The sequence below is a fragment of the Mustela nigripes genome, chromosome 15 (assembly GCF_022355385.1).
Source record: "Mustela nigripes isolate SB6536 chromosome 15, MUSNIG.SB6536, whole genome shotgun sequence".
NCBI lineage: Eukaryota > Metazoa > Chordata > Mammalia > Carnivora > Mustelidae > Mustela > Mustela nigripes.
The window spans coordinates 74983304-75007764 of NC_081571.1; the positions used below are offsets into that span (position 1 = coordinate 74983304).

At 43.2% G+C, this 24461-nt stretch overlaps 1 protein-coding gene across 5 annotated transcripts in view; it reads right to left on the bottom strand.

Annotated features, from left to right (window-relative positions):
• Positions 1 to 24461, bottom strand: part of NALCN (sodium leak channel, non-selective) — a 303976-nt gene that overhangs the window by 38738 nt on the left and 240777 nt on the right. For all 5 annotated transcript variants that reach the window (XM_059377544.1, XM_059377540.1, XM_059377545.1 and 2 more), the window contains exons 18-25: positions 24220 to 24293; positions 6842 to 6943; positions 6350 to 6419; positions 3632 to 3723; positions 3422 to 3544; positions 1248 to 1304; positions 893 to 1013; positions 665 to 796 (exon numbers count right to left, since the gene is read on the bottom strand). In XM_059377544.1, coding sequence (XP_059233527.1) covers positions 665 to 796; positions 893 to 1013; positions 1248 to 1304; positions 3422 to 3544; positions 3632 to 3723; positions 6350 to 6419; positions 6842 to 6943; positions 24220 to 24293 — 771 coding nt within the window. The remainder of the gene's footprint in view (positions 1 to 664; positions 797 to 892; positions 1014 to 1247; positions 1305 to 3421; positions 3545 to 3631; positions 3724 to 6349; positions 6420 to 6841; positions 6944 to 24219; positions 24294 to 24461) is intronic.

Sequence of the window (24461 nt, forward strand, 5' to 3'; positions counted from 1 at the left end):
AAATGCAGATTGAAATTCCTTTGATCATGGATACCAACCCTCATGCTTGACCTGATTCTCACTATTTTATGGATGATCTAAAGATACTGAATGTTAGTGGTCACGATCCCCCTTGTTATGTTGGGAAAGACATTGACTTTATGCCTTCTTGGACACAGGGAAAAAATGAAATTTCTTTGAGTCTTTTCCTCTGGTTTTCCAACTTAGTTTAACTGAAGAGTTGAACGGTCACCTGGTCTAGTCAGGTATTTCGTATGCTGGAATTGAAAGAAAGGTCCAACCCTCTCATGTCTGGTTGCTTTTGGCAATGAGGAGCCCATCAATCAATTTTATGAGAGAGGGGGTTTTTGTCTGTTTGTTTGCCTGTTTGTTCTAGTGTGGGAGCCACAGGACTATGGGGTGCAAATGAGATTTCTGTCGTAGGCCTTATTAATGTATGTCTTTCGTGTACAAGAATGTGATTGATGTATGTGAGCCATATCCATGGAAATTTTGAATGCCTCATTTAGATTTTTACATGCGTGCCCTTCAATTGCCAGTGGTAGACTACTCAGTAATCACATCTAAACCTTTGGAACTCGCCTATCTTTCTCTTGTACTGAAAAAGGCAGGAGAGTTTTCAGAGCCACAACATCTTCCATTTAGGAAATAAGCAGAGACTTACAAGATATATAAATATGTCCATGACTCCGCCAAAGTCCCTGATGACAGCAGTTGGAGTGAAAAAGAGGCCATCTGCCATAATCTTCAGATTCAGCTCGATGCTCATGAATATCACAAACACGTACTCAGCAATCTAAAATGGGCAGGAGGCAGCTGGGTCACCAAGAAGGGAAAAACCCGCAGCCCCGAGTTTTCTGCTGAACTGTGGGCTGAGATGTGGCAGCCGTACCTGCAACGTCGGGGCGTGCATGACTCTTCGAAAGGGGGACTCAAACATCATGGAGATGCAGGAACAGATGGTCACGATGATCATGACCCAGTCCAGGTAAGTCACCAACCCCAGTAAGTCACTGCCAAAGACCAAACACAACGAGGAAGGGGCGCTTTAGGGAAGGCCATGCAGGTCCCAGAAAACCCTTCGGTGATTCTATACATGTGACTGGCATTTATTTCGAAATCCCCCATTGTCTATTTCCTAGCACGATATGGCAAGAAAATAACAAGAATCTTTACATTTTTATGCAGCATAAAATAGTACATGGAACTTTCAAAAGCGCATGGAAAACGGGCTTTGTGATGCTTACTAAAGCTGATGGTATTTGGTATTCTTCACGGCTCCTGTGACGGGATCTGTTTTAGATCTGTAAGAGACAACACGCAGACACCTGGGCAACATAGCAAGTGTGCTCTCACTTGGAAGCACGGTATTTATAAACATCTTATCTACCTAAAATCTCTTTCATATCCTCTGTACAATTTCCGGGAACTGTGTGGCTTTCCAAGGCAGAGAACATGAGATGACAGAAAAATCAGAATTTGATGTTTGGGAGAGTAAAGTTTAAAATTCCTCAAAATACTTGATTTGGGAATTCATGAATCCAGTCAACAGTTTCTGACATGGTTGGGACAAAACTTTGACTTCCATTTAAAAACACTCCGTTAAAATCTCTGCCTTAGCCTTTCAAGAACTTTCCTCAAAAAGTTCTTGAAAAAAGTTCAGGATTGTTCCATTAAACCTCCAGAAATTAAATGGAGCTCTCCCCCTGCGTTTAACTTTGATCTTGTGGAGTGATTTATGTGGAATTTCTTGGGGCCCCAGTTCTAAGTTTCACTTTCGGGGAGCCCATGGTGGTCTGTGTGTGCTCCCAAGTACAAGAGTCTCCCTTGGTCCACATCAGTGCGGAGGTGACAAAAGGGAGTAGGTCCACACTAAATGAAGTGGAGAATTAGCAGTTAGGTGTTGGTGTGGAGGCAGCCAACAGGCTAATTACAGATGAAACACTTACTTGAGGAACGGATCAAATCAACTCTCAAACTCCAGCTTCTTTCTTTACTATGTGAAAACTCAGGGAAGTTTGAATCACTATGACTCAGGTGCTTTAAATGGTGAGGGTCTTGCTAGAACATCTGAGAGAACACTAGACGGCCAGCCAGAGGGAGTCATAAGCTAGCTCATGGCCCTGCGCCAAGCCCTTAACCACTGCTAACCTAAGTGTCCTCCTCTGTTGGAGGAGGGGGGAATACAAATGACACCAGATGGTTCCTGAGGTGCCTTCAGTCCTGGAATATCACCACACTGTATTAGTTTCCTAAAGCTGTTGTAACAAAGTAGCACAGAGCGAGTGGTGAAACAATAGAAACATTTTTTCTCAGTTCTGGAGGCAAGAAGTCTGAACAGAAGGTGTGGGCAGGGTTGGTTTGTCCTGGGGGCTGTGAGGGAAGGACCTGTTCTAGGTCTCCCTCCTTGGTTTGTAGATGGCCATCTTCTGCCTATGTCTTCATGTTGTCTCCCCTCTGTAAGTGTCTGTGTCCAAATGTCCTCCTCTTATAAGGACAACAGTCATACTGGATTAGGGCCCACCTTAATCACCTCATTTTAATTTAATTACCTCGTTAAAGGGGCTATTTCCAAATGAACTCACATTCTGAGGTACTAGGGGTTAAGGTTTCAGTATGTGATTTTTGCGGGCAGGGGGACACACACAGTTCAGCCCATAACACATAGCAATTATGATATGCTACTAATAATAGCATTGGGGAAGACAACTATTTAGATGGAAAGCTTTCACACTTCCTCCAAGACTCTTAAGGTCTTTAGGATATTTACTGAAGTTAAGCAGGACAAAAATTCTATTTCATTTACTGGTCGCCTGCTGACATTGCCTTGCGTTGTCACAAACGCAGTGTCCTCCTGGTCGACCACACTGATGGCCTCATAACACAGCTCTTCCATGTGGGCAGGGACAGAGACACCGGCCGGCGGGCTGTCTTCTCATAACAATTGGTAATGGAAGCACTAGTCAACTTTACTTCTATTTCACATCATTGTATTTTACATTTTTCCAGAATAATCCAATCAAGGTATTTTCACCACGAAGAAACTACAAGTCTGAAAGAAGGTGTGGGCAATGACCTTCCCTATGTCATTCCGTCCACTCTTGGTTCAGAATTTCCGAAACAAAATGTGGAGTTGGTAACACCAAGAGAAACGTACTGGGTGGCTGTTAAAATCGGCACATAAAAATGACTGTTTGGTGTTTTATAAAACGTGAGTTTTATATAAATGTTAATGACTTGCAACCTTCGTTTTGTTTTCCACCCAGTCGGCCCCTTGGCCAAGAGGAGCAGCGTGGTTAAGTAGCCCACGGTTTACCTCGTGACCCCATTAGTATTACACGTTTCCTTCTTCCTGGTGTGACAACCCCCCTGCTGTCTGTACGCCGCAGGTCGAACACCCGGCTGAAGTGGATGTACTCACGCGTTGAAGCGTGCCCGGACCACCACCCGGCAGAAGTTTCTGAACCTGTGCTCCCGTCCAACGATGAACAGCGGCTTGTCGAAGTAGGGGTGATTCTCTCTCAGCTCCTCTTCCTGCACTTTCCTGGAAGGGGAAATCCACAGACAGGAAGGCTGAGGGAAAGGCTGGCATTCCAGAGCAAGAGCCCTGGAAGACCGTCGTGCCCCGTACCTTTTCATTTCTGCTTGTTCCTTTTTTTCCTGGATCATCTTGATTTCACTGTCTTCTCTTTGTGCGTTTCTATATCTCACTGTATTGGAATGCTAGAAATACAATAAAAGGAGGCACATCAAACTGGAAGATTTTTTTTTTTGAAGGCCCAGAAAGATCGTTTTTGGAAAAGCTGAAATAAATATCTTTATTTATTAATGTAAGGTAGTAAATAAATATCTTTATCATAATATATGTATTTTTAATGAACCACAGTCCTCTTAGCAAGGGTATTTTTTCCTTCGAAAGGGTATCTTTTTTCCAATAAAAATATTTATTGAGGACCAGTTATGTGCCAGGCATTGTTGTAGTGCTGGGGATGTGGCAAAAAAGCAAAAAGAAAGGATAAAATCCAGCTCTTGTGGGGCTGATGATCTAGTCAGGGGAGACAGATAAAAACTGAATGACAATACGGCCGATGTAGATAGAAGATGTTTAGGACCATGGTAAAAAAAAAAAAAAAAAGAAAAAAGAAAAAATGGGGCGGCAGAGAGTACGAGTGCTAGAAGGCTCCACGTTTGGCCAGTCACAGCAGGCCTCAATAAGAAGCTGTTATTTGAGTGAAGATGAGAGAAGGATCTACAGGCCATGGGGCATCTGCAGAAATGTGCTTTTCCAGAGGAGGGGTGGGTCCTCATGCGCAGGGAACAGCTGTGTGTCCATGGAACAGCCAAGACACCCCATGGGTGGAGTCAAGAGGGCAAGCACCAGGGTAGGAGACATTGGGGTCAGAGGGCTGGGAGGCGGCCTGATCATGCGGGACCCCAGCTCTGGTTCTCACTCCTTGGGACATGGACAGCCATTGCTCAAATAACCTAACAGATAACTGTCACACGTATGCCTTAGATTTCCTTATCTGTATCTTCTATCATTGGGGATGAGTGAGACAGGTGAAGCTCTCTATTTTACATTGCTTCTGTTATGCAGGAAAAGACATCCGAAGTTATTTTGTAGGAAATTAGCAGTCTCATCATCTCTTGCTATGGAGAAGGTGGGGGATTTGTTTTCATCACATGTCTGTGTAATAAATACAAGAAAAAATCTTTGAAGAAGAACTAAGCCTCTGGAATTGAGACTATGCTGGTAGGACCATTCACCATGTATATTTAAATACGTATTTTCAAAGCCATGTTCTAGTTTGGCTCCTTAGACTACCTATTTCTAGGGAATCACACTGAAGGAAAGTGCTTTGAACTTTGCCTCTCTGAATTTTCTCCTTGAAGTCTTCTCCACGCAACATGCCTGGTCCCCAGGTCATGCGTACATGGGCTCTACGTTGGATCTGATCACAATTCTATGTAAACAATATGGCAGATCATACTGGACAGAACTCTGGCTTAAAAACCATGGTGTTAACAGATGTGCACACCAGTTAGAACCTTGCAAAGTGGTGATGATGGTACCAGGTGTTCTCATCACCTGTTGTCAGTTGTGCTTGGAATACTTAGGAGAATCTACTCTAACAGTTTCCACCAATTGAAAGCAGTTGGATTATTCTGGAAACTCCAGAAACTGAAGAAAGGACAAGTAAAGTGGTGAAAAAGACAAACAAAACCCAAAAAACCCTAAGGCTTGCTGCCTTTCTCTTGCGGGACCTCCTTTCTCCAATGCCATTCATGGCTCTGAACATTCAGGACTCGGCTTTCTTAGCCAGTGTAGCTAGACTCTACTTAAGACCTATATTTTAATGAGGGCATCACCAGTGATAATTATTTGATATGTACTTTGCAAGTCTCTTAGAAATCTCGGCATGATACAGCTGCTGGTCAGTCTAACCCATAGGTTAGACTTCTGCCTCTGTGGGTTTCCCTGGGTTTTCATGTGGCTTGTTTCTTCTCTTTGTTCAGGTCTCTGGTCTAATAATATAGAGGCCTGAACACTGACCATCTTCTCGAACATTCCCTGCCCCCAAATCTACACCTTTGATTTCTTTATATCATTTTATTTTTCTTTATAATGCAGAGCAAAATTGTCACAGCAATGAAGGTATGATGGAAAATAAGTAAAAAAAACACTTCCAGAAACGATTATGTATTTGTTTCCTTGCTTAGTCTTTGTCTCTTTTACTGGGATATAACTTCCTGGAAGGCAGAGGATTTTGTCTTGTGTCCCCACTGCTTCTCCTCACTTAGAACAGGGCCAGGCACATAATAAATACTTGATAATTTTTTTTAGTTCGTTAATAAATCAACAGACAACCTAGAGTCTAAAAGCAAAGAAATTCTTGGGAACTAGTATTCAGTCATTAAAAGAAAAATTCTTCTAGAAATAAGATTGTATTTCCTAGTAGGTAAAGCCCTGAAGTTATAGACACTGGAACTAGATTCCAGAATATTTTGAAATTTTAGTGAAGTTTTAAAGTTATGATACAAATCAATTCTATAAAATACTTTACATACCTTTAATGTCAGTCAAAGGCAAGTGACATGTCACTTTTGGGTTACTAACTTAATGAAGACTTGTTTTGTGGGATGTCTGTATTTTTGAACAGTTAATGGTCACTCTTTGGTACTGGCCATTCCATTTGCTTCCTGAGTTTCCTGATTCCCTCTGATACAAATTCTTACAGAAACAGGTCAATGTGACAGAAGGACCCAGGTGCTAGAATGTTCTAAACTGTAATTTAAATACATTTTCATAATCATGCTTCCCAACTCCAAAGCATTGCTGAGAACTTACATCTTGAGTCAGGGTTTCAAGAGATTTCCCCCTGCTGATCCTCTGGCTGTTGGATCCGTGTCTCAGTGACCTAAAACAACCACAACCAACTTGTCAGTACATCCAAGACCAAATTTTGACTTTTGAGCCATGGCCCTTTTAAGAACAAAATAAAGTAACTTTTCTGATACCATCACAAATGCTTATTATTTCTTTTTATAGTGAAAGCTTTCGTTTATTCAAATGCGTTTGAGCTCATCTCACAAATTGCAGAATTTTTCCTTCTGATCTTAAAAGCAAGAATCTGACCATCACCAAGGAAAAGGTTTTTGAAAGATTTGTTTTTTTTTTTTGACTCTTTGAATCTGATTGTGGGTTTCATTGTTGCCATCAGCAAATAGAACAAAGTTCCTCCTGCACGCCTGTCTGCCAACCGGGGTGGTGCACCGAGACCATATCCTGCAAAACTCCTTTCCTTGTTTTCTCTGCAGCTTTGTCTCCTGGTGTATTTACCTGCGCTCCTGGCGGATATGATGCTGCACACTGAGAATTGACCTTTCCTTTGCAGGCTGCCCCTCAAATGATCCACTCAGCATGCGCTGTCGAGTGCAGGCTCTAGGAAAAAAAAAAAAAAAAAAAAAAAAAAAAGGAGCCCGAGATAAATGCGTGATCTGTACACTTGGGATGAATAATACATAACTGCTCATTACTCTTATTATTTTTAAGGGAACACCAATGATAAGGCAAAACACAGCAAATGACACATGACCATGAAGGAAAATGGACTTGAGGCTCGGTGTCAAGAACACTTACAAAGCAGAACCACCACAGCTACATGGCGGACCGGGAAATAGAAAGCTCCCACCCGCCACGACCTCCCCCCACCCCAGGGAACAGCTCCCGTCAGGGTCCCACAAGCCTCGTCATAGGTAGGAATGATGTTGGTTTTGAATTTAGACAAGGGAGTTTTCTAACAGCAACCCTTTGGGGGAGGATTTGTCCACCCAGGCCCCTGGGATGCAGAGTCTACGTCCTAAGGAGATTCTGCAGAACTCCAGGGAAGTAGGAAAACATAAAACTGGAGGCAAAAGTGACTGATAGAGAGAGGTAATGAAAGCTGAGATTAATACCTAGGAAACCTCAGTCTAAAGTCCGTGGCTTATAGGTAACCGGTTACCTCTTTCTTTGCAAACCACAGAACTCTGAAGACTTTTTTAAAACGTGCCCCCTTGAAACCATACCTGGGCTGGTATAGTTTCAGATTTGTTAATGAGGGAAGATAATTGGGTGACTCAACACCTGGGGTGTGAACGATGGGAAAAGAAAACAAAATTCCTCTTCCAGAAAGTTCCCTCCATCTGGAAATGACAGCAATTCCCTTGACGGAGCAGTCAAGTGGAGAGAAAATAATACAGAGGCTCAGAGACCTGTGTCCCACAGGCGACACTGCCACCGACTAGGTGAGTGACCTTTGGGTTCAGTTTTCTGATTGGTAAAGTGAGGATAAGACCCTGATTTCAAAGAAAACTCACAGACTTAAAATACCAGCGTCTTATGTTATGCAAATTTTACGATGCCGTGTTTGTTCAATATCTGAACACATGACTTTTGTCACTGCATTACATGAAACTTTCATACTTATGTTTCCTAAAATGCATTTCTAGATTGCCTTTGAATTAGATTATCATTGTCTGTCTCAGAGTCAAGATTTTCAAGAAAAAGACCCATGTCTTTCTTTAGCACACTTGCAAGCCGCTCCTTATGATAGCAAGTGTATATTCGAGTGATTAAAAATACCGCTGATGCCAATGAAGATAATCACGGCAAATACCTATGAAAATCACGCTAATTCAATGAATGTAAATGCATTTCAGGAACCCATCCTCACCACATAACTCTCCTTGGTTTAATAGGCACCACGGAGCATTTCTACGTAAAATCCAAAGTCAAAATTTTATCGAACGCCAAGGATTTATGGCAGTGAGAGACAGAGAATGGGCTTATTTCCAGGACCAGGACAGTGTCCTGCAGGAAGACGCATTTGTAAGTCAGGCTGAGCTCCCCAAGCTTTAGCACGATCTGGAACAATGTACATAGACTAAGAACTGTTCTTTGGACCAAAGGCTGGAAATGATGAAGCATCCGGAGAACGTCTATTTGGAAAGCTGTGTTGTCTTGCCACAGATTTACAGATCTTGCCATTTGTGTAGACATCAGGACTTAACCTTTAGTCATGGTCTTAGTAACCTTTATTTTTTGCCGTAAGAATCCCCTCCCGCCCCCCGCCAACGTAGCTGAGCTATTAGGGCTTACATACAAAACACATGCAACTTGAATGCAGTCCACGCGTTCGACCTGGCCATCCCTGCTCTGTTTGGCGTGGAGAGATGACACTGGCCCTGAGTTGCCTATGACACAGGACTGTGGGACGTGCCCCACAGTCCAGTCTGAGCACGTGTGGGCATTCTCGCTGGGGAAGAGTTAGGACCGCATCTACGACTCCAGAACCTCATGGGTTTCCCAACATCCACGTCAATGCAACACACCCATGTCCCCTGGGGTGGCTCTGTGGAGCCTGCTGAGACTCTGTCCTCTGACCCAGCAAGACAGGAAGGTGTCCATGGTGGGGGGTGCAGCTGCTGTTGGAAAGAGTCCACATGCAAGAGCATCTCTTCCATCCCCTCCACTAGCAACACGGCTGCAGTGCAGAGAGCAGCTCCTTTCCTCTTTGGCTCAAGACCAGCCCTTTTTTTCCCGCCGGGGTCTGGAGAATGCGGAACATGACAGTAAAATGAGTGGAAGTTTCAGCTGTGCTGTGACATGTGAATCTTTGTTCTCTGGATGAGAAGGTCAGGGTGACCGGGGTTGGGGAGTGGCGGGGGAGGCTGGCTTTTAGCTGTACCCTGCCAGCAGAAATCGTGTGTTGAATCAGACTGAGACAACTACTCTGACGGGTAGGATATAGAAAACCGCTGGCTTTCATTTCCTCTTCCGATCACTTTCCTCTGAGTATGTAAAAGTGTTTGTTAGTACAATTTCAAACCGGAAATGATGAGCAAAAGAACAAACTCCTCAGTAACTTGGGCCAGCTAAATCGTGTAACAGGTGGCTTCAGAGTTGCATTCGAGTCGAGCAGACACCTTCGTGGTTTCCATTTCCTCGCTGGGGGGCCCTGCCGGAGCTTTGCCTTCTCTGAGCAGAAGCTGCTCACCCGCCACCTCTTTTCCCAGAACTGCAAAGGTCCCCACGTAACCTGAGCAGAGTGAAATCAGGCAGATGCAGCCCTCTGCCCTTGGCGTTCTGAGGTACCCTTTGGTGCCTCTGGCTCAGCGCAACTATCTCCAAGCCCCTGTTCCAGCCCCACACCCCAGGGCTGCCCTCACATCTGTGCCAAGACAAAGGTCAGCAACAGTCTCCATCGTCATGGGCAGCTCAACTCTTGTGGAGTCTCTTAGACCAAACGCTGTGATATCTCACTCTTTCCTTTGAGCATCTAGGGGTTTTTGAAGTAGGAAATTTTTTGGGAAATGCAAGAGCTTCTTAGCGGTAAACCAGGGGCTGCATTGATCTAGCAAATTGCTAAATAAACATTTGGGTGAAGGCAGTTTGCAGGGGTCGGGGCGAGTGGGGGCACATGACGCACAGTTCATTTGGAGACTCCTCAAGGCTTTTTATCCTCTACTAAGGACAGTGGTGGATCTTACTAAACTCAAAACTCAAAATTCTTTTCTGGGTACCGCATCCATTATAGTTAAAAACCGGCTCTTTATCTATAACAGCTTCCCCACAGAAACAACAGGTAATGGGCACAGAAGAAACAACTCTTCTACAGATACATAAATCTGTCTAGAAGAAAACATATGGGAAACATCTAATTACATTATGCAAAAGTACCAGCTGCCAAAAAAGGGCTTTCCTACAGATAAAGGGAGGAACTCGGACGGCAGGACATAAACCTGGGGTTGGAGGGGGCAGGCAGGGAGCGAGGAAAAGAAGCTGCGTAACCCATCCGCCCTGAGGACACCTGGACGTTGAAGCCCGTACAGAAAGAAGGTCACATCAGGATGCTTCCGCAGAAGTAAAACAGCCTTCTACATAAGCCGCTGTCACGTGCTTTGATAACGTAAAATATTTTGCTATTTTGGAAAATAACAGGCTTGGTAGAAAATTATTCACTTCAATCTGGCACTACTGGATTCCACTAAGAGGTTATACATTCTCTAATACAAGGTGCCAAGGTTCACACAAAAGTATGGTAAGCGCCTGCTTTGTTATTTTTACGAGGAAATACAATTGCATTACACACAAGCATACACTGTCATCCAAACGGCGAATATCAAACGGTGTTTCTGACATGAGTAATATAATTACAAACTTTGACATAAATGCGTTCTGAGAAGGAATAGGAAGGGAGAGATGAATATTCACTCACGCGAAAGCATAGGAAAGTGCTTTATGCCCCATGCTCCTGCAGCAAGTTATTAATGTTCATGACGTTTTGTCATCCCTGGTCACCTCCCTCGAGAGCTCTTTAGGGAGGGTCTGAGCACTCACCCCCGCGTTCCCAGGAGGAGCGGGGGCTGGCACTCTGCCGGGCAGAGTGATGGAGAGAAGGAGGGAACACGAAGCAGAGAGGTGCAGCTATAACGAGGCGGGGGTGGGGGGCGCTGCATCTGGAACTTGCTAGTTTCAAGGTCCAAACAGCGCAGTAGGTTAGAACTTTCACACCTGGCAGCAGAGCTCAGACAGAAAGTTCCCCTTCGACTGGACGCCTGTCTTGAGAACACACGAGGTTTAGAACCATGCAGTTCCGATCTTGCCTCTGGCTGGTCAGTGGGACCTCAGGCCGGGGGACAGGCATTCCCCGAGCCTCCGTGTCCTCTGTGGAGAACGGAGACCACCCCCACCCTTTCCGCCAGCCTCGCAGGGAGCCGGGAGGACCAGCTATGATTATGAATGCGCTTGTCTTTGGAAACACCAACACTTCGTCTACATTTTAGTGGCTGTTATTTACTTTTCTATCTTGTCCCATATCATGATTGGTATTAAAACGTTCTACGGGGGTGGAGGACAGAAAAGCGAGTGTGACAGAGGGTCATACTGGAAGGTAAGGCTTCTCTGCTCTGCCCCTGAGCAAGAGTGATACGGCCTAGCGCGAGCCTCTTCACGCGTCTCCACACATCCGTCCTCAATAAACCTGCCGTGGTATTATGGCGAGCACAGTGATCTCTCAGATCAACACCTGCAATGTCCCGTGCAGGTGTTTCTCAGATGGCCCCCAACGATCCCGCCTCCTGGTTTTCATGCCCAGGCCTAAGGCAAGAATGTGGGTAGGACGTACTGACTTGCTCTTAACAAGTATAAGGCAATCGGGACGCGGTAGGTCACAAAAGACGCATTGCATCTTCCCGTTGGCCCTTGCCCCTCACTTGCTGGCTCAGCCGAAGCAGGCTGCCATGTTGTCCCAGGCCACTGCTGGTGTTAAGTCATTCTACAGGGGCACCTGGGTGGCCCAGTCGGTTAAGCCTCTGCCTTCGGCTCAGGTCATGATCCCAGGGTCTTGGGATCGAGCCCCGCATCCGGCTCTCTGCTCAGCGGGGAGCCTGCTTCCTCCTGCCCTCTCTTCCTGCCTCTCTGCCTACTTGTGATCTCTCCCTGTCAAATAAATAAATAAAACTTAAAAAAAACTCATCCTACAGAGGGTAGAGGACTACATTCTACAGAGGTACAATGGAGATATCCTCTTCTTAAGGAACAGAGTGGCCATCTGCTCACAGTGTGAGAGGAAGGAACCGAAACATTAATCTAACTGCTTATGGGGAGCTAAACCTTATTAAGAATGGGAGAGTGAGCGAGGAAGGGGATTCCTCTGAAACAAGTCAAAATGCCTGCTGCCTAGTGAGAGACCCAGTTAAGCCACACCCCAGTTCCGATGGAGACTTTGAGATTAATCTCCACTGTTTCAATCACAAGCTTTGGGAGTAACTTGTTACACAGCAGTTGGTAACTAATACAGTTATCATCACTGTTGCTCACATTGTTCACCTTGCACACAGTAGGTGCTCAATAAATATTTGTGAAATGAATGAATCTTGAAATTCTGTGAAGATCCAATATTTTAACGTCTCTTGATCACTTCACATGTCTGAAACAAGGCAATAATCACAAACAGCACAGCATGTGTTTGAAAAATGCTTTTGAAAGGGAAAGTGAACTTTAATTTTATCTCCAGTTAGAATACTAGACTCCACAAGTGATGGGCTGCACGCCCATAAGAAAGGAAGCCCTGAGACAGGAATGAAAAAAAATTAGACACTGCTTCTCGCAAGCCGAAGATTTATAAATCTTTATATTCTATGTGATGCTACTAAGGGAAATCTACAAGTCAATATGAGGCAGAACTAAGTTCATTTCAATCTCTTACGAGGCGGGTCTGATCTGTCATTGGGAACGTGGTCTCCATGAACGGTATCTTAACACGAAATCTCCTACAGCGCTGAAATGTAAGTAAGGACTTTGAGACTTTTATAACTTTATCAATAAGAAGTGAGATGTACATGTCATTAAAGTTACTCAGTGATAGACCTAGTCAGAGGGAAAAGTATTTGAATATTCAATTAAGTTATATTTTGCCACTTTAAATTTTTTATGAGAATTTAGATGTTTTTCAGCCTCACCCAAAGATAAAAGAAATACATTTTCAGGATGAAAACATTCATTTATTTGATGTCTAGAGAGAAAGCGAAGCCGATCATACTGAAAACACACACCACGAACTTCAGGCGAAGTCTGGCTTTTCTTAGGGGGTGGACCACAAAGTCATGGTATCAGGTCTTCACTGTCCTGTCCGTATCTCTTCACAAGGGCAAGTTTCTTAGAAACCCCATCTAGTGGTTTAATAGAAAAAATTACTCTGCCTGTCTTCTGGTACAGGGAGGCACAAAGCTTCAAGTGTCTGGTGAAAAATAATGAAGTCTTTTGTCTTGTCTGAGTGAGGAAATTCTCCATGATGCAGGCATATGTAATCCTTTTATTCCTGCTCCCTAGAGGAGAATTACAGTGAGGCATTTTCCTTTTCCCAGTTGGGGTTAATGTTATGCCCTCTCTACCTTTGAAAGTAAAACAAGACTAGGACCCCTGATGATGATTCAAATGTGGGAATATTCTTCAACAAACACACATTCCCAGTTGCAAAAATATTACCCCTGGTTTCTTGCCAAGCCTTTGAAAAAAACATATGAAAGATTGATTCTTTTTTTTTCACCCCCCTCTCTGCATTGCCTTTGTGCTTTGGAATTTCAATTACCCCTTATATGACAGCCATATATATATAATCTTTTATGGAGGTTGAGGGAAGAGAATCATGTCTTAAGAAATTGTCTCTATTTTTCTTGACATTCCTCCATCTAAAATATTTTAAAATTGGCCCAAAGATTATGGTTATAAGAGAGATCTTTGGAGCTTTATTAGCCTTTAAACACCACTAGTTGTTTATAGAAATACTAGCAGGGGGTCCTCTGTTTCTTTCTTCTCTCTCTCCATATCTTCTTTCTTAATGTTCCAGAACAAGGGTGTGGGAAAAGCCTGTACATTCTGTAATGAAAGAGAGAGGCCTATGAGTCTTCAAATTATTTTCATTCATTATAGAAAAGTTAGATTGCATGAAACCATCTGGTATTAAACGTAATTACCGTCTAAAGGAACTGCAGCGTAACTTCTCAGAGCGTTAAATCTGAGGGATTTTACTCAGATCTTGAGGTCCACAAGGGTACACATCGCAAAGTATTATCGAATGTTGGTTAATATAACGTAATCGCATCAACAGAAAACAGGAAAATAGCCCTTTGATGGTAATTACTTGAAATGATGGCCGTAGACCAGGGTAAGAGAATGGGTGACGAGTACTTCCTGGAAAAGGGCTCCTACCCGACGCCAGGAGAGTGACGATGAAATCCTCCAAAGGGGACATAGCCACAGATGCTAATAGGTGAGCTCCTCTGTAATGGCCTCTTGCTGAGATGAGGAAAAAGCTGCATTTTTATCATAGTGAATACCCCACTCCTTTGTGAATCAACCTGGTCCTGAGTAAATGGATATGGCTTTCTAGTATTAAGTGACATCCGATTTGTTCTCTCCAATCTTGCGCTATTCATAAAAATGTTGTCATAGGCACACAGGTAAATTACACAGGCAACCAGAACCTCACTGCAGACTGAAACATAAGGGAAGCCTTATTGTCTTATCATAAGTAGGTATGATAAGTAAAAAAGAAAATCAGCTTAAAATTCCTGCCTTTGGCACATCTATTAGAATTCAGGAACTAGACCGTCTGAAACCCCACACCACACTGGGGTTTAAATTCAGTAATACTCCATCTGACTCAGAAAAACATAAATTACAATGCAAAGACCGAACTTTTTATTATAACAAAAATGAAATTTTGCAAATGTTGCACAAGCCATAGGAACCAGTTTTTCAACCCGCACGGATTTTCTTATACTACTTATTACTTTATGCTCCAATCACATAATAGTAAAAGAAAAACCCTGTTCAAATATCTTGCTGCATCTGTTAGGTAAAATTTAGTAGCAGCTCTCCTGATCCATAGAGCTCCATTACAATCACGTTGTAATAACGTACACATCACGTATAATCTCAGTGAAATGTAACATACTTTGATTACCACAAATCAGGAAAGACTTAGGAAAACATGTTTAGAATACATCATTTTACTAAGCGTAATGACCGATGTTAACTAGACTTACTGTGATGAGCATTTCACAATACACACAAATCCCCTGGAATACACCTGAAATTAATGTAATGCTATGTATCAATTACATCTCAGTAAAAAAATTTAAGAAGAGTTCAAGGAAAGAAAGTTTGGTTTTAAAAAAGCCAAAAAAATTTTTGCTTAAATTAAGTTGTATTTTGCCACTTTGAAATTTTCACTTTTTATGTTTTATACCAATGCTTACATCCACAAGTCTTATCTCCTCATTGCTCTCTGAATACACTTAATTTCCACGTATTTACTTGGTCTCTATTTCCTCCAAATGGTCCTTCACTTAACCTAACGAGAGTTTTTAAATATCAGGAATAAGAGAAACCAAGAACTAGGCAACCTAAATAAAATCACAGATAAATATTTACGAAAATATCTAATGTTTCATTACATATTTGATTAATAGTTAATGTTTTGATGATAATATATTCAACATTAATCATTAGTATTCAATTTATGAACATCTATAAATACATTACACATGTTAACAAGTATCTTTACTAAATCAAATGTTAATAATTTGTTATTTTATTAATACTGAGCATATTAATCCTCAGTACTCTGGTTTTTGAAGACCTCAGGTTATTCTTGCTAAATGTTTGTCGTAAAAAATTGCTGCTATGTCAGGAGGCTGGCCCAAACCCAGCTTTAGAGGTATCTGCTTCCTCTCATCTGCAGGGTCCTTCTGGGGCCCCCCTCTGCCCCCCTCCCCTCCCCCCTCCCCCCTCCCCCCACTGTCCTCCCCTCCTGCCTTGGGAGCACATTCCACTGAGCTGTCGGCCAATCTAAGCCTAAGGTCTGTGAGAGGCTGCAAGATGCTCAGGGCCTCTGAGCCTTGCCCAGTGCATCTTGCTAGTCGTGGCCCAAATGAGGACCTGCAGAGAACACACTTGACCTTCTCCAAAGCTGCTAAATTGCTAGGCTACACGATGAAACAAGAATTTGAAAAGGAGAGCTTGTCAAACGGGAAGGAGCACCCAGGGTGAGATGCTAACACTTGGTGTTATTAAGGGGCCTTAGATTTCCACACAACTGGTCCTGCTTCAGAGAACGGGAAGCTCTGGGTCTAGACGGGAAAGAACGGAATAAGAATGAAGAGGCTGTTTGTCCTTTCCTCCAAGTCCCCTTGTCCTACAGCTCACGATGTGCACGGGACAGCAGGTAGCCTCTTGAAGGGCATCCCAGGGGTTTAATGTGCAAGCTTTGTCCCTCCAGTTTTATGGAGGGAAAGGGAAGAGACTGGAGAGAGCTGTGGTTCTAAAGACTGAGGCCGCCCCAGACAGCAAGGATGATAAATTGAAAAGAGCCCCCCTCCCTTGAGGGATGTGGTTCCACCACAGGGGCCACTGCCTGGGAAGGAGGGTGTGCCGAAGCAGGTGTAGTGGGGTCTCGATTTGGGTTCCTAATTTCCCCTTGACCTGGCAATTTCTTTTTTTTTTTCTTTTTCTTTTTTTTTTTTTTTTAAAGATTTTTTATTTATTTATTTGACAGAGAGAGATCACAAGTAGGCAGAGAGGCAGGCAGAGAGAGAGAGGAGGAAGCAGGCTCTCCGCTGAGCAAAGAGCCCGATGCGGGACTCGATCCCAGGACCCTGAGATCATGACCTGAGCCGAAGGCAGCGGCTTAACCCACTGAGCCACCCAGGCACCCGACCTGGCAATTTCTGATGATGCATAACCTGTCTGGGTACCCTGGGAAGCAACCACGAGTGTCGGAAACACAACGGGCTCAGTGGTTGTCAATACAGTGGATTAGAACGAGGGATCCTCTACAGTGTAAATGTGCAGAGTCAGAGGGAATTTGTGGATTTTGGAGTTAGACCAGGGTTGGACTCCTGGCTCCCCTGACTCGCAGGCAGGGATGACTTTAGGCAAGTCGCCTGAGCTTCCTGAGCCTTAATTTCTCCCTCTCTAACACAGAGCTAATACTCCTTGTCTTTCAGGGTTTGCTGTGAGGCCCCGGTGAGCCAGCAGTTCTGAAGGAAGCCAGCGTTGAGCACACCGTCAGTTTCCAGGAAATGGGGCAACGGAGCTGCGTAAGTTGTTGGGGACACAAAAATACGGCTATTTAGGAAATCAGGTTATAGTTGATATTGATGTGATACCCCAGATCATTTCTGGTATGGGTTCTTGGGAGGAAGTACTTACCTAAGACTCGGTTTTGTCATGCATAACATGGGGGTAATAACAGCGTTTTCCTGCATAGCTGTGTTGTACAGACTGATGGGGAGACAACACGCCCAAGACCTTAGTATCATGTCTTCACAAATACTCATCATTCACTCTTTCCCCATCTCCCTTTCCCTACTCCTCTCCATCTTCATGTCGGAAAGGCATCTTCATGGCATAATGGATATAAGTTGAAGGTAGAAAACACTTTATGAAACATTTCAGGTAGATGATTTTAACTATTAAAGTCACTCAGGCAGGGAACCAGGACTATGCTCTGTATGAATATTCTTGTCACAGTTGTGGTCAGGGATCTAGAGGTATTACTGAAGTTCCCCCCACCTGACTAGTGTCATAAATATGTTCTCATGGCAAACAAGAGCTCCTTGAGGAAATAATCTGTGTGTCCGGTATCTTAGAAAAATGCCAGGCCCAAAGAAAATGCTAGAGTGAGTCCTTACTTTTCAGGAAGAAAATCCAGCTAATGTCATTTAAAAATCTGTATCTTAATAAATAAATATGTTCTGTTTTATTTATATGTAAGTAGTCTTTACATTATATTTCTAGTCAATGAAAATGATTCTCTTAGAGAGAAACTAACCCTTCCATGTCATTAATTATATTTAATTTTTTTGTAGTAAGTAGCATTCAACTAGCAGTTATTCCTTAGACTTTATTTTTTTAATAAATATTTTCTTTATTTGAGGGGAAGCACAGAGGGAGAGGGAGAAGCAGGCTCCCCTCTGAGCAGGGAGCCCAACATGGGGCTCGATCCCAGAACCCCGAGATCATGAGCTGAGCCGAAGGCAGATGTTTAACCGACTGAGCCACCCAGGTGCCCCACGACTATTCCTTAGACTTTAAAAAATTATTAATACCAGTGTGCGGCAAGGGAAATTTTGTCATAGATCCAAATATCAGAATGCAAATACCATACTAGGCCAATCACTCAAAAAGGCCATAAAGATACTTCCTAATCGGGGAGGTACTGATAGCCAAGGACAGAATTTTCTCAAGTCATGTAAAATGCTTGATTATTTTTGACATTTCGCCGTGCATTCGGCCTAGCAGGAACGGCCACGCATTTGTGCTCCATTTCAGGGCTCTGAGGGGAGAGAGCTCAGCCGAGGCAGCGAGGCTGTGGAAGGGCCCAGCCACTTGTTTCGATTTCTCCTGATGAAGTGAAAAGGTCACTGCCTCCTGGAGGAAGCTTCCTTTAGTGGAGCTGACCGGTACAGGCGAAGTCAAAACGAGGGTGAATTGAATAGGGACCCGGATTTTACAGTTTGGGTGGTGGAACATCCCTCTTTCTTACAGTCCTCTCCAGACCCGTCACGGAAAAAGCCACACGGATGCCCGTTTGCATCCCGTGAGCCCCCCCACGGACAAGCCCGTGACGGCATCCTCGAGTTCTGTCAGAAAGCCCCACTTCTGTTTCTGTCCGAGAGTTCCCAGATCTGTGGAGAAGTTCACTTCCATGTCTCTGAGCATGGATTCATTTTAAGAAGATTCTCCATGATCAAATCAGAGATGATTATGTGTAGAAGTCATTGGTGACTCCAGTGACTCAAACACCTCCGACTCTCAGCCCCTTTCTCTCTGACTTTCCCCTTTGTTGGCTCGAATTTCCCCTTCATAGGAAAGGCACAGAGCATACACTTTTCTGGAATAATGTGGATCCTGTTTCAAATGGAAATGCGGCTCCCCTGAGCACTGAGACTCCGGGCAGCCCCGCAGCTTAATTATCAGGCCTGAGAACTCAGGCCTCTCCATCACCAGGACTGCGCTATTCATTCCAGGAAATTCCTACCCAAGAATTTAAGGCTGTGAACCAATAAGTAATTTAGCTTCAGGAAATTTCTGGAAATCCATTCATCTGAATTATAGACTCACGGACCAGCCCCTGCCTCTAGATAATTTATCACTCAACTGGTCAAACCAATCACCTAAAAATAGTTGATACTCAGGCCAAGAGGCTGCCCAGCTTGGTCCATCAATCCTAATCACTTTTTTTTAAATGCTGTTTCTAAAAATCTTCCAATTTACTTTCAAAGGTAATGCACGGAGATGGTTAACAATTCAGGAGACGAGTAGAATGGTTTTCTGGCGTGAAGATGGCAGCAGAAAGGAAGGGAAGGGGAAAGCAGAGGAGCAAACTCCGCGGGAATAAGTGACAGCTGAACCGTGGCGTCCGAGCAGGTGGAAAGAACCCTGGGGGGCACAGCGAGGCCAAGGGATGGCCCCTCTACTGGGCCCCCGCCCCTGGGATGCCCCCCCCAGAACAGTAATGGTTACCCGTCCGGAACAAGTACGTGCTATCTGTGTATCCTGGAGAGTCCTAAACTCTTTTTTTTTTTTTTTTAAATTGAGGTATAATTGACAACTAACACGTACTAGCTTCAGTTATACCACATAATGATTCGATGTTTGTATATAATGGGAAATGATCTAAGCTCTCACCTGAAGAATTTTGCCCGATCTCAATCACTAAAAGCACTTCAACCCAAACCCCAAACCTTACACATACCTACTCCTGACCTATCCCTTGTGAGACATTACTGAGAGACCTGTGGTGGTGGTTTTCCTTACTCTAATAAGTATTAAATTTCACTCTTAGTCAACAGATTGTTCAGGAAGCCAGCTGGGGCAGTCTACACTGCACGGCAGGTAAGTGAGTTGCTGAAGGTTAGAGAGGAGCAGAGCCAGATGCTGGTCCAGGCCTTCTGACACCACGTCCAGTAGCTTACGTGAGATCGAGGGGGGCCCTGACCATCGCCTCCTCCAATCTTTAAATTCTCAGAAAACTGGGAACTTAAATAATATACCTATTTACACAGCCAGGTCTCTAGATACCCTAGATCAGGGATTTGTTTTATATTATTATCTCTAAATATTTGTTATTTTTAAAAAGTTATTTCTAAGACAGATATTTCGTAATGTCCTCCTCACATCCCACTGGATTTAAAGTTTATGGGATTTCCTTCCATCTGCACCCACAGCAGGATACACGCCCACCTGGGACATATTTGCTCAGAAGATTCAGCCGAGGTCGTCTTTCTCTAACGAGACCTTCCTAGAATGCCCTCCTGCCTCCCTGGGGAGGACCCCTTTGCTGAAGCTAAGGACAGTAAGGCTATGAAAAGACAAAACTCTGGAAAATCATGAGAGACAGCGCACTCAAACAAGTTTCTGCTTGACTTCCTTTCTTCCATATCAAGGCAGATCCGGTCTTCATCCACGAAGGCACAAAAACTGTGCCTCCTTGTCTCTTTCTTTCAGAGTCTCCCTTTTAAAACATAGATGGTCATGGGAGAGGTCATTTCCCCCCAGCTTCACGGAAGGATAACTGGCAAATAACGTGTAAATATAAGGTATACAACACGATTTGAAGTGTATATATCCTTTTTTAAAGATTAATTTTGTTTAGTTTTTAGAGAGAGAGAGAGAGCGCACGCACAAGATAGAGGGGTCAGGGTGGGGAGCACCTCAAGCAGACTCCCTGCTGAGCACAGAGCCTGATGGGGGTCTCAATCTCATGACCCTGAGATCATGACCCAAGCCGAAACCAAGAGTTGAACGCTTAACTGACAGAGCCACCCAGCTGCCCCTGATGTGTGTATATATTGTGAAATGATCACCATGATGATGATAATGAACACATTTATCATTTTCCATAATTAAGATTTTTTTTGTGTGTGTGTGTGTGGCGAGAACATTTACAATCCACTCTCTTCGCAAGTTTCCGGTATGCGACACAGTACTTGCTAACTAAAGTCACGAGACTACACATTAGGTCCCCGAATTTATTCAGCTTAAAACTGGAAATATGTACCCTTTGATCACCATCTAGCCATCTGCCCCACACCCCACGGTCTGGCAATCCCCAATCTACTCTGTTTCTATGAGTTTGGCTTTTTTAGATTCCACATGTAATGGACATCCTACAGCATCTTTCTAATTCTGACTTACCCAGGGACACTGTAGTTGAAGGAACAAAGAGAAAGTTCTGATCTAAAGAAGGAGAGACTCCCCAGGGAGTGAGAATACCCCGAAAGAATGGTAGAAACCTCTCCTTTTCCCCTGTTTTGTGTAGGGCTATTTGCCCTGAGATGACTGTAAATGTTCTCCTTTTCTTTCTTTTAAATTCTCTTATCCCTTCTTCTTTCCTCTGCTTTTAGTTCTTGTTGCTCCTTGGAAAACAGCAGAGAAGAATGTCCAGGGACCCACAGACATGGACCTGATCTATTTTTGATCTTCTTATGTATGGGTTACATGATAATGCGGGTACGATATTATTATTGTATTATTAATGCTACTGCTATATTATGAGTGAAAAAAGATAAGCATGCCCAAAGAAACTATCAGTTTGACATCTTGTCCTTAATTCTTGCAGACACTAACGTAGCACCAATAGGGAAGCCATTTTCACAGGAGAAAAGAGCTAAATGGCTTTTCTAAAGATTAAATTTGTATTCTTAAAAAAAAAAAATCTTAATTTTTTTTTTCTAATTGTAGCCTCTTATTTCCTGAGATTGCCTGGGTAACAGCTGCAGCACCCCAGGGAGATGCCTCTCATTTGGTGGTGTTCTGGGCTGTCAAAAAATGTTGACGGCTCTGGGTGTCCCTGAAACTACGTAATTATTGGGCAAGTCTGAAGGCGTCCCTGTTCCCTGATGGTCTTAAAAATTTGGCTCAGGTACACCCACAAATTTTCTCTTTTTAAAAAATGTTCTGTTTTTAAAACCACTGCTGTACATTTAAAAACCAACAGCTGAATTTCACCCTCACAATGTTAGTTAGCAGCAAAGGATGTGACTGTTGGCATTATCGGATCTGCGCTTCAATATGACTCCGAGAAAACACTGGAGAGTCTTGTCCATCTAATGCATTCACGTTTATGACTTCGGGCACCAGAAGTCAGCCTTCAGGGTCAAGCTGATGAGTCAAATCTGTGAGAAAAAGTCTGACTTTGTTTTTCAAACCCTGTAACACGTTAACACAGGCCCTTGAGACACCCGTGTTGTTCCCTACGGCCTATCCGTGAGGTAGATGAATTCTTGGAGAGAGGTTTTCCAAAAACTTGTCACCTGGATAGACAGTAAGACAGTAAGGGTCCCCCTTCTGGAGAAAGTCGTGTGGGAAGAGTCCCCGTGTTTGTCAGCCCTGATCAGTACGCACCACAGTTCCACTTTCCTTGTGCGTGGAGGACGAGAGCCTCACCTTTCTTTTGTAAACTAGGAGAAGGGGGCTAAGAAAGAGATGGCGGGAAAGGAAAACTGGAAGACCAAACTTCAGAAAGAGTTCATCGGGAATCGAAGTTCTAGAAGTGGCTTCCTCTAACGATCCCTGTCTGCCTGGGCTCTGAAAGTCTCTGCAACCCCCCAGGGCAGCAGTTATCCTGGGAAGGTGAGCAATGTCATTTTGGTTCTGAATGTGGCGGGCAGACTCTGAACACGGGCCAGAGTATTACACTCCCCTCATGCATCGTTGTGGATTTGAGGCTGAACTCTCTGCCCTGTGGGTGCGTCTGCGAGGCTGGACCTGCACACGGGCTGTTTTGCGTGAACAGGGCAGGGGGTCTTCAAGACACTAAGCATTGATGCTGCCGGGAATCTGTCTACTATAGTAGTTGCAGCTTGATAAAGACCCTGAGGTACCACACAGTGTTCAAGGCTGCCCCCATGACGTTATCTGATGGCAACCGGTTGAGCCCGTTGGAAGAAACTGAAATGGGAACACAGGGTGTTACGCATTTGCTGAGAAGTTTTCCTTTCTCTCTTTCAACCAGACCTCTTCCGTTCATCTTCTCGTATTTGCGGTGACAATATACAAGCCCCAGAAATGGTTATTCTCTTCTCACAGAGGATACTCCAATGCGTACTCGTGTCTATGTGTGCAAGGTCAGCCAATAAAAGAATGAATACACAAAATACTGTCTTTCCTGGTCAGAATCATTTTTGGCATACGCATTTCGGGTACTGTTGTAAACTCAAAATAGTTTCTCAAGCCATAGGTATTAGCCTTATTCCCTCATTACGGTTTTCCAGATTATAGAGTTACACTGGCAAAAGCTTAGATGACTATTCCTGGAAGAGACAGAGTAGAATAGAAGTAGAGTAGGATAAAAGAGTCTATCCCCTTCCCCTTGGCCCAAGTTGGAGGAGGCGTCCCAGTATTAATTCATCCATATAAATTCATGTATAAATTCAGTCCCAGTATAAATTCATGGTGAATACCTTGCCAGCCATTCTCCTTCCAGCCCCCCCATATTTAGTTGTATGATTAAACATTTCTAGGTAATAAGTCTGCCAATAAATTACATTCCAAATGCTCATGCATTTTTACAGCGATCACATTACTTCATATTATGACACAGTCTTCTAAAATACTCTTAAGTGGTTAGCTTGATGTTTCTTTTGGATGGTTTATCCAGACAGGTTTAAGAAAGTAGCATTAAAATTACATGTTTTTATAAGCATGTTAAAATGGATATGCTCTCGATTCTTACAGATTTTAAATACATTTATTCTTAATAGATTAATAAGTCATTGTTACTTCTAAAAAGCTCACAGTCTTATCATTTTCCCCTTAGTTTGTGATTTGTCCTTCAGATATCAGAGAAGACATAAAACATGCAAGAATAAATGTAAGTAATTTTCATTTTTTGTAAATGTTTATACTTACAATTTATGTGTTAGTGCATGAAAAAAAAGAGAAATGCACAACTGAGCTAATAAAATGTTACTATTCTAGGAAATATATTAATGTTGTGTTTGACATTATTTATTATTTATAAGTATACAGTTACCTAAATCTACTTTCTAGCGGAAAGTGTATGTCGATACTCAGAAAATTAGCTTATTAAAAAGAAAGAGCTCTTCTTTGTTTAACATAATCCCACTTGTGTTTAAATATGTATCAATGTTTAATGGTGTTACCTTAAGATTTTAGTGACTGCAGTCTCCTTTTCTAGAAGATTCCTTGCCCTGATGCTGAAAACAGACTTGCGAAGCTGAAAAATTACAAGTGTGACTTTAGTTTTGGCATGTAAAGGGATAATATGCTGACAAATCATTAGATACATAAAATAGATAACACTATTAAAACATTGAACATAATTTTTTTTCCACTAAAGCATATTATACGATTGATTCTATCACTTATTTATTCATTTAGAGAG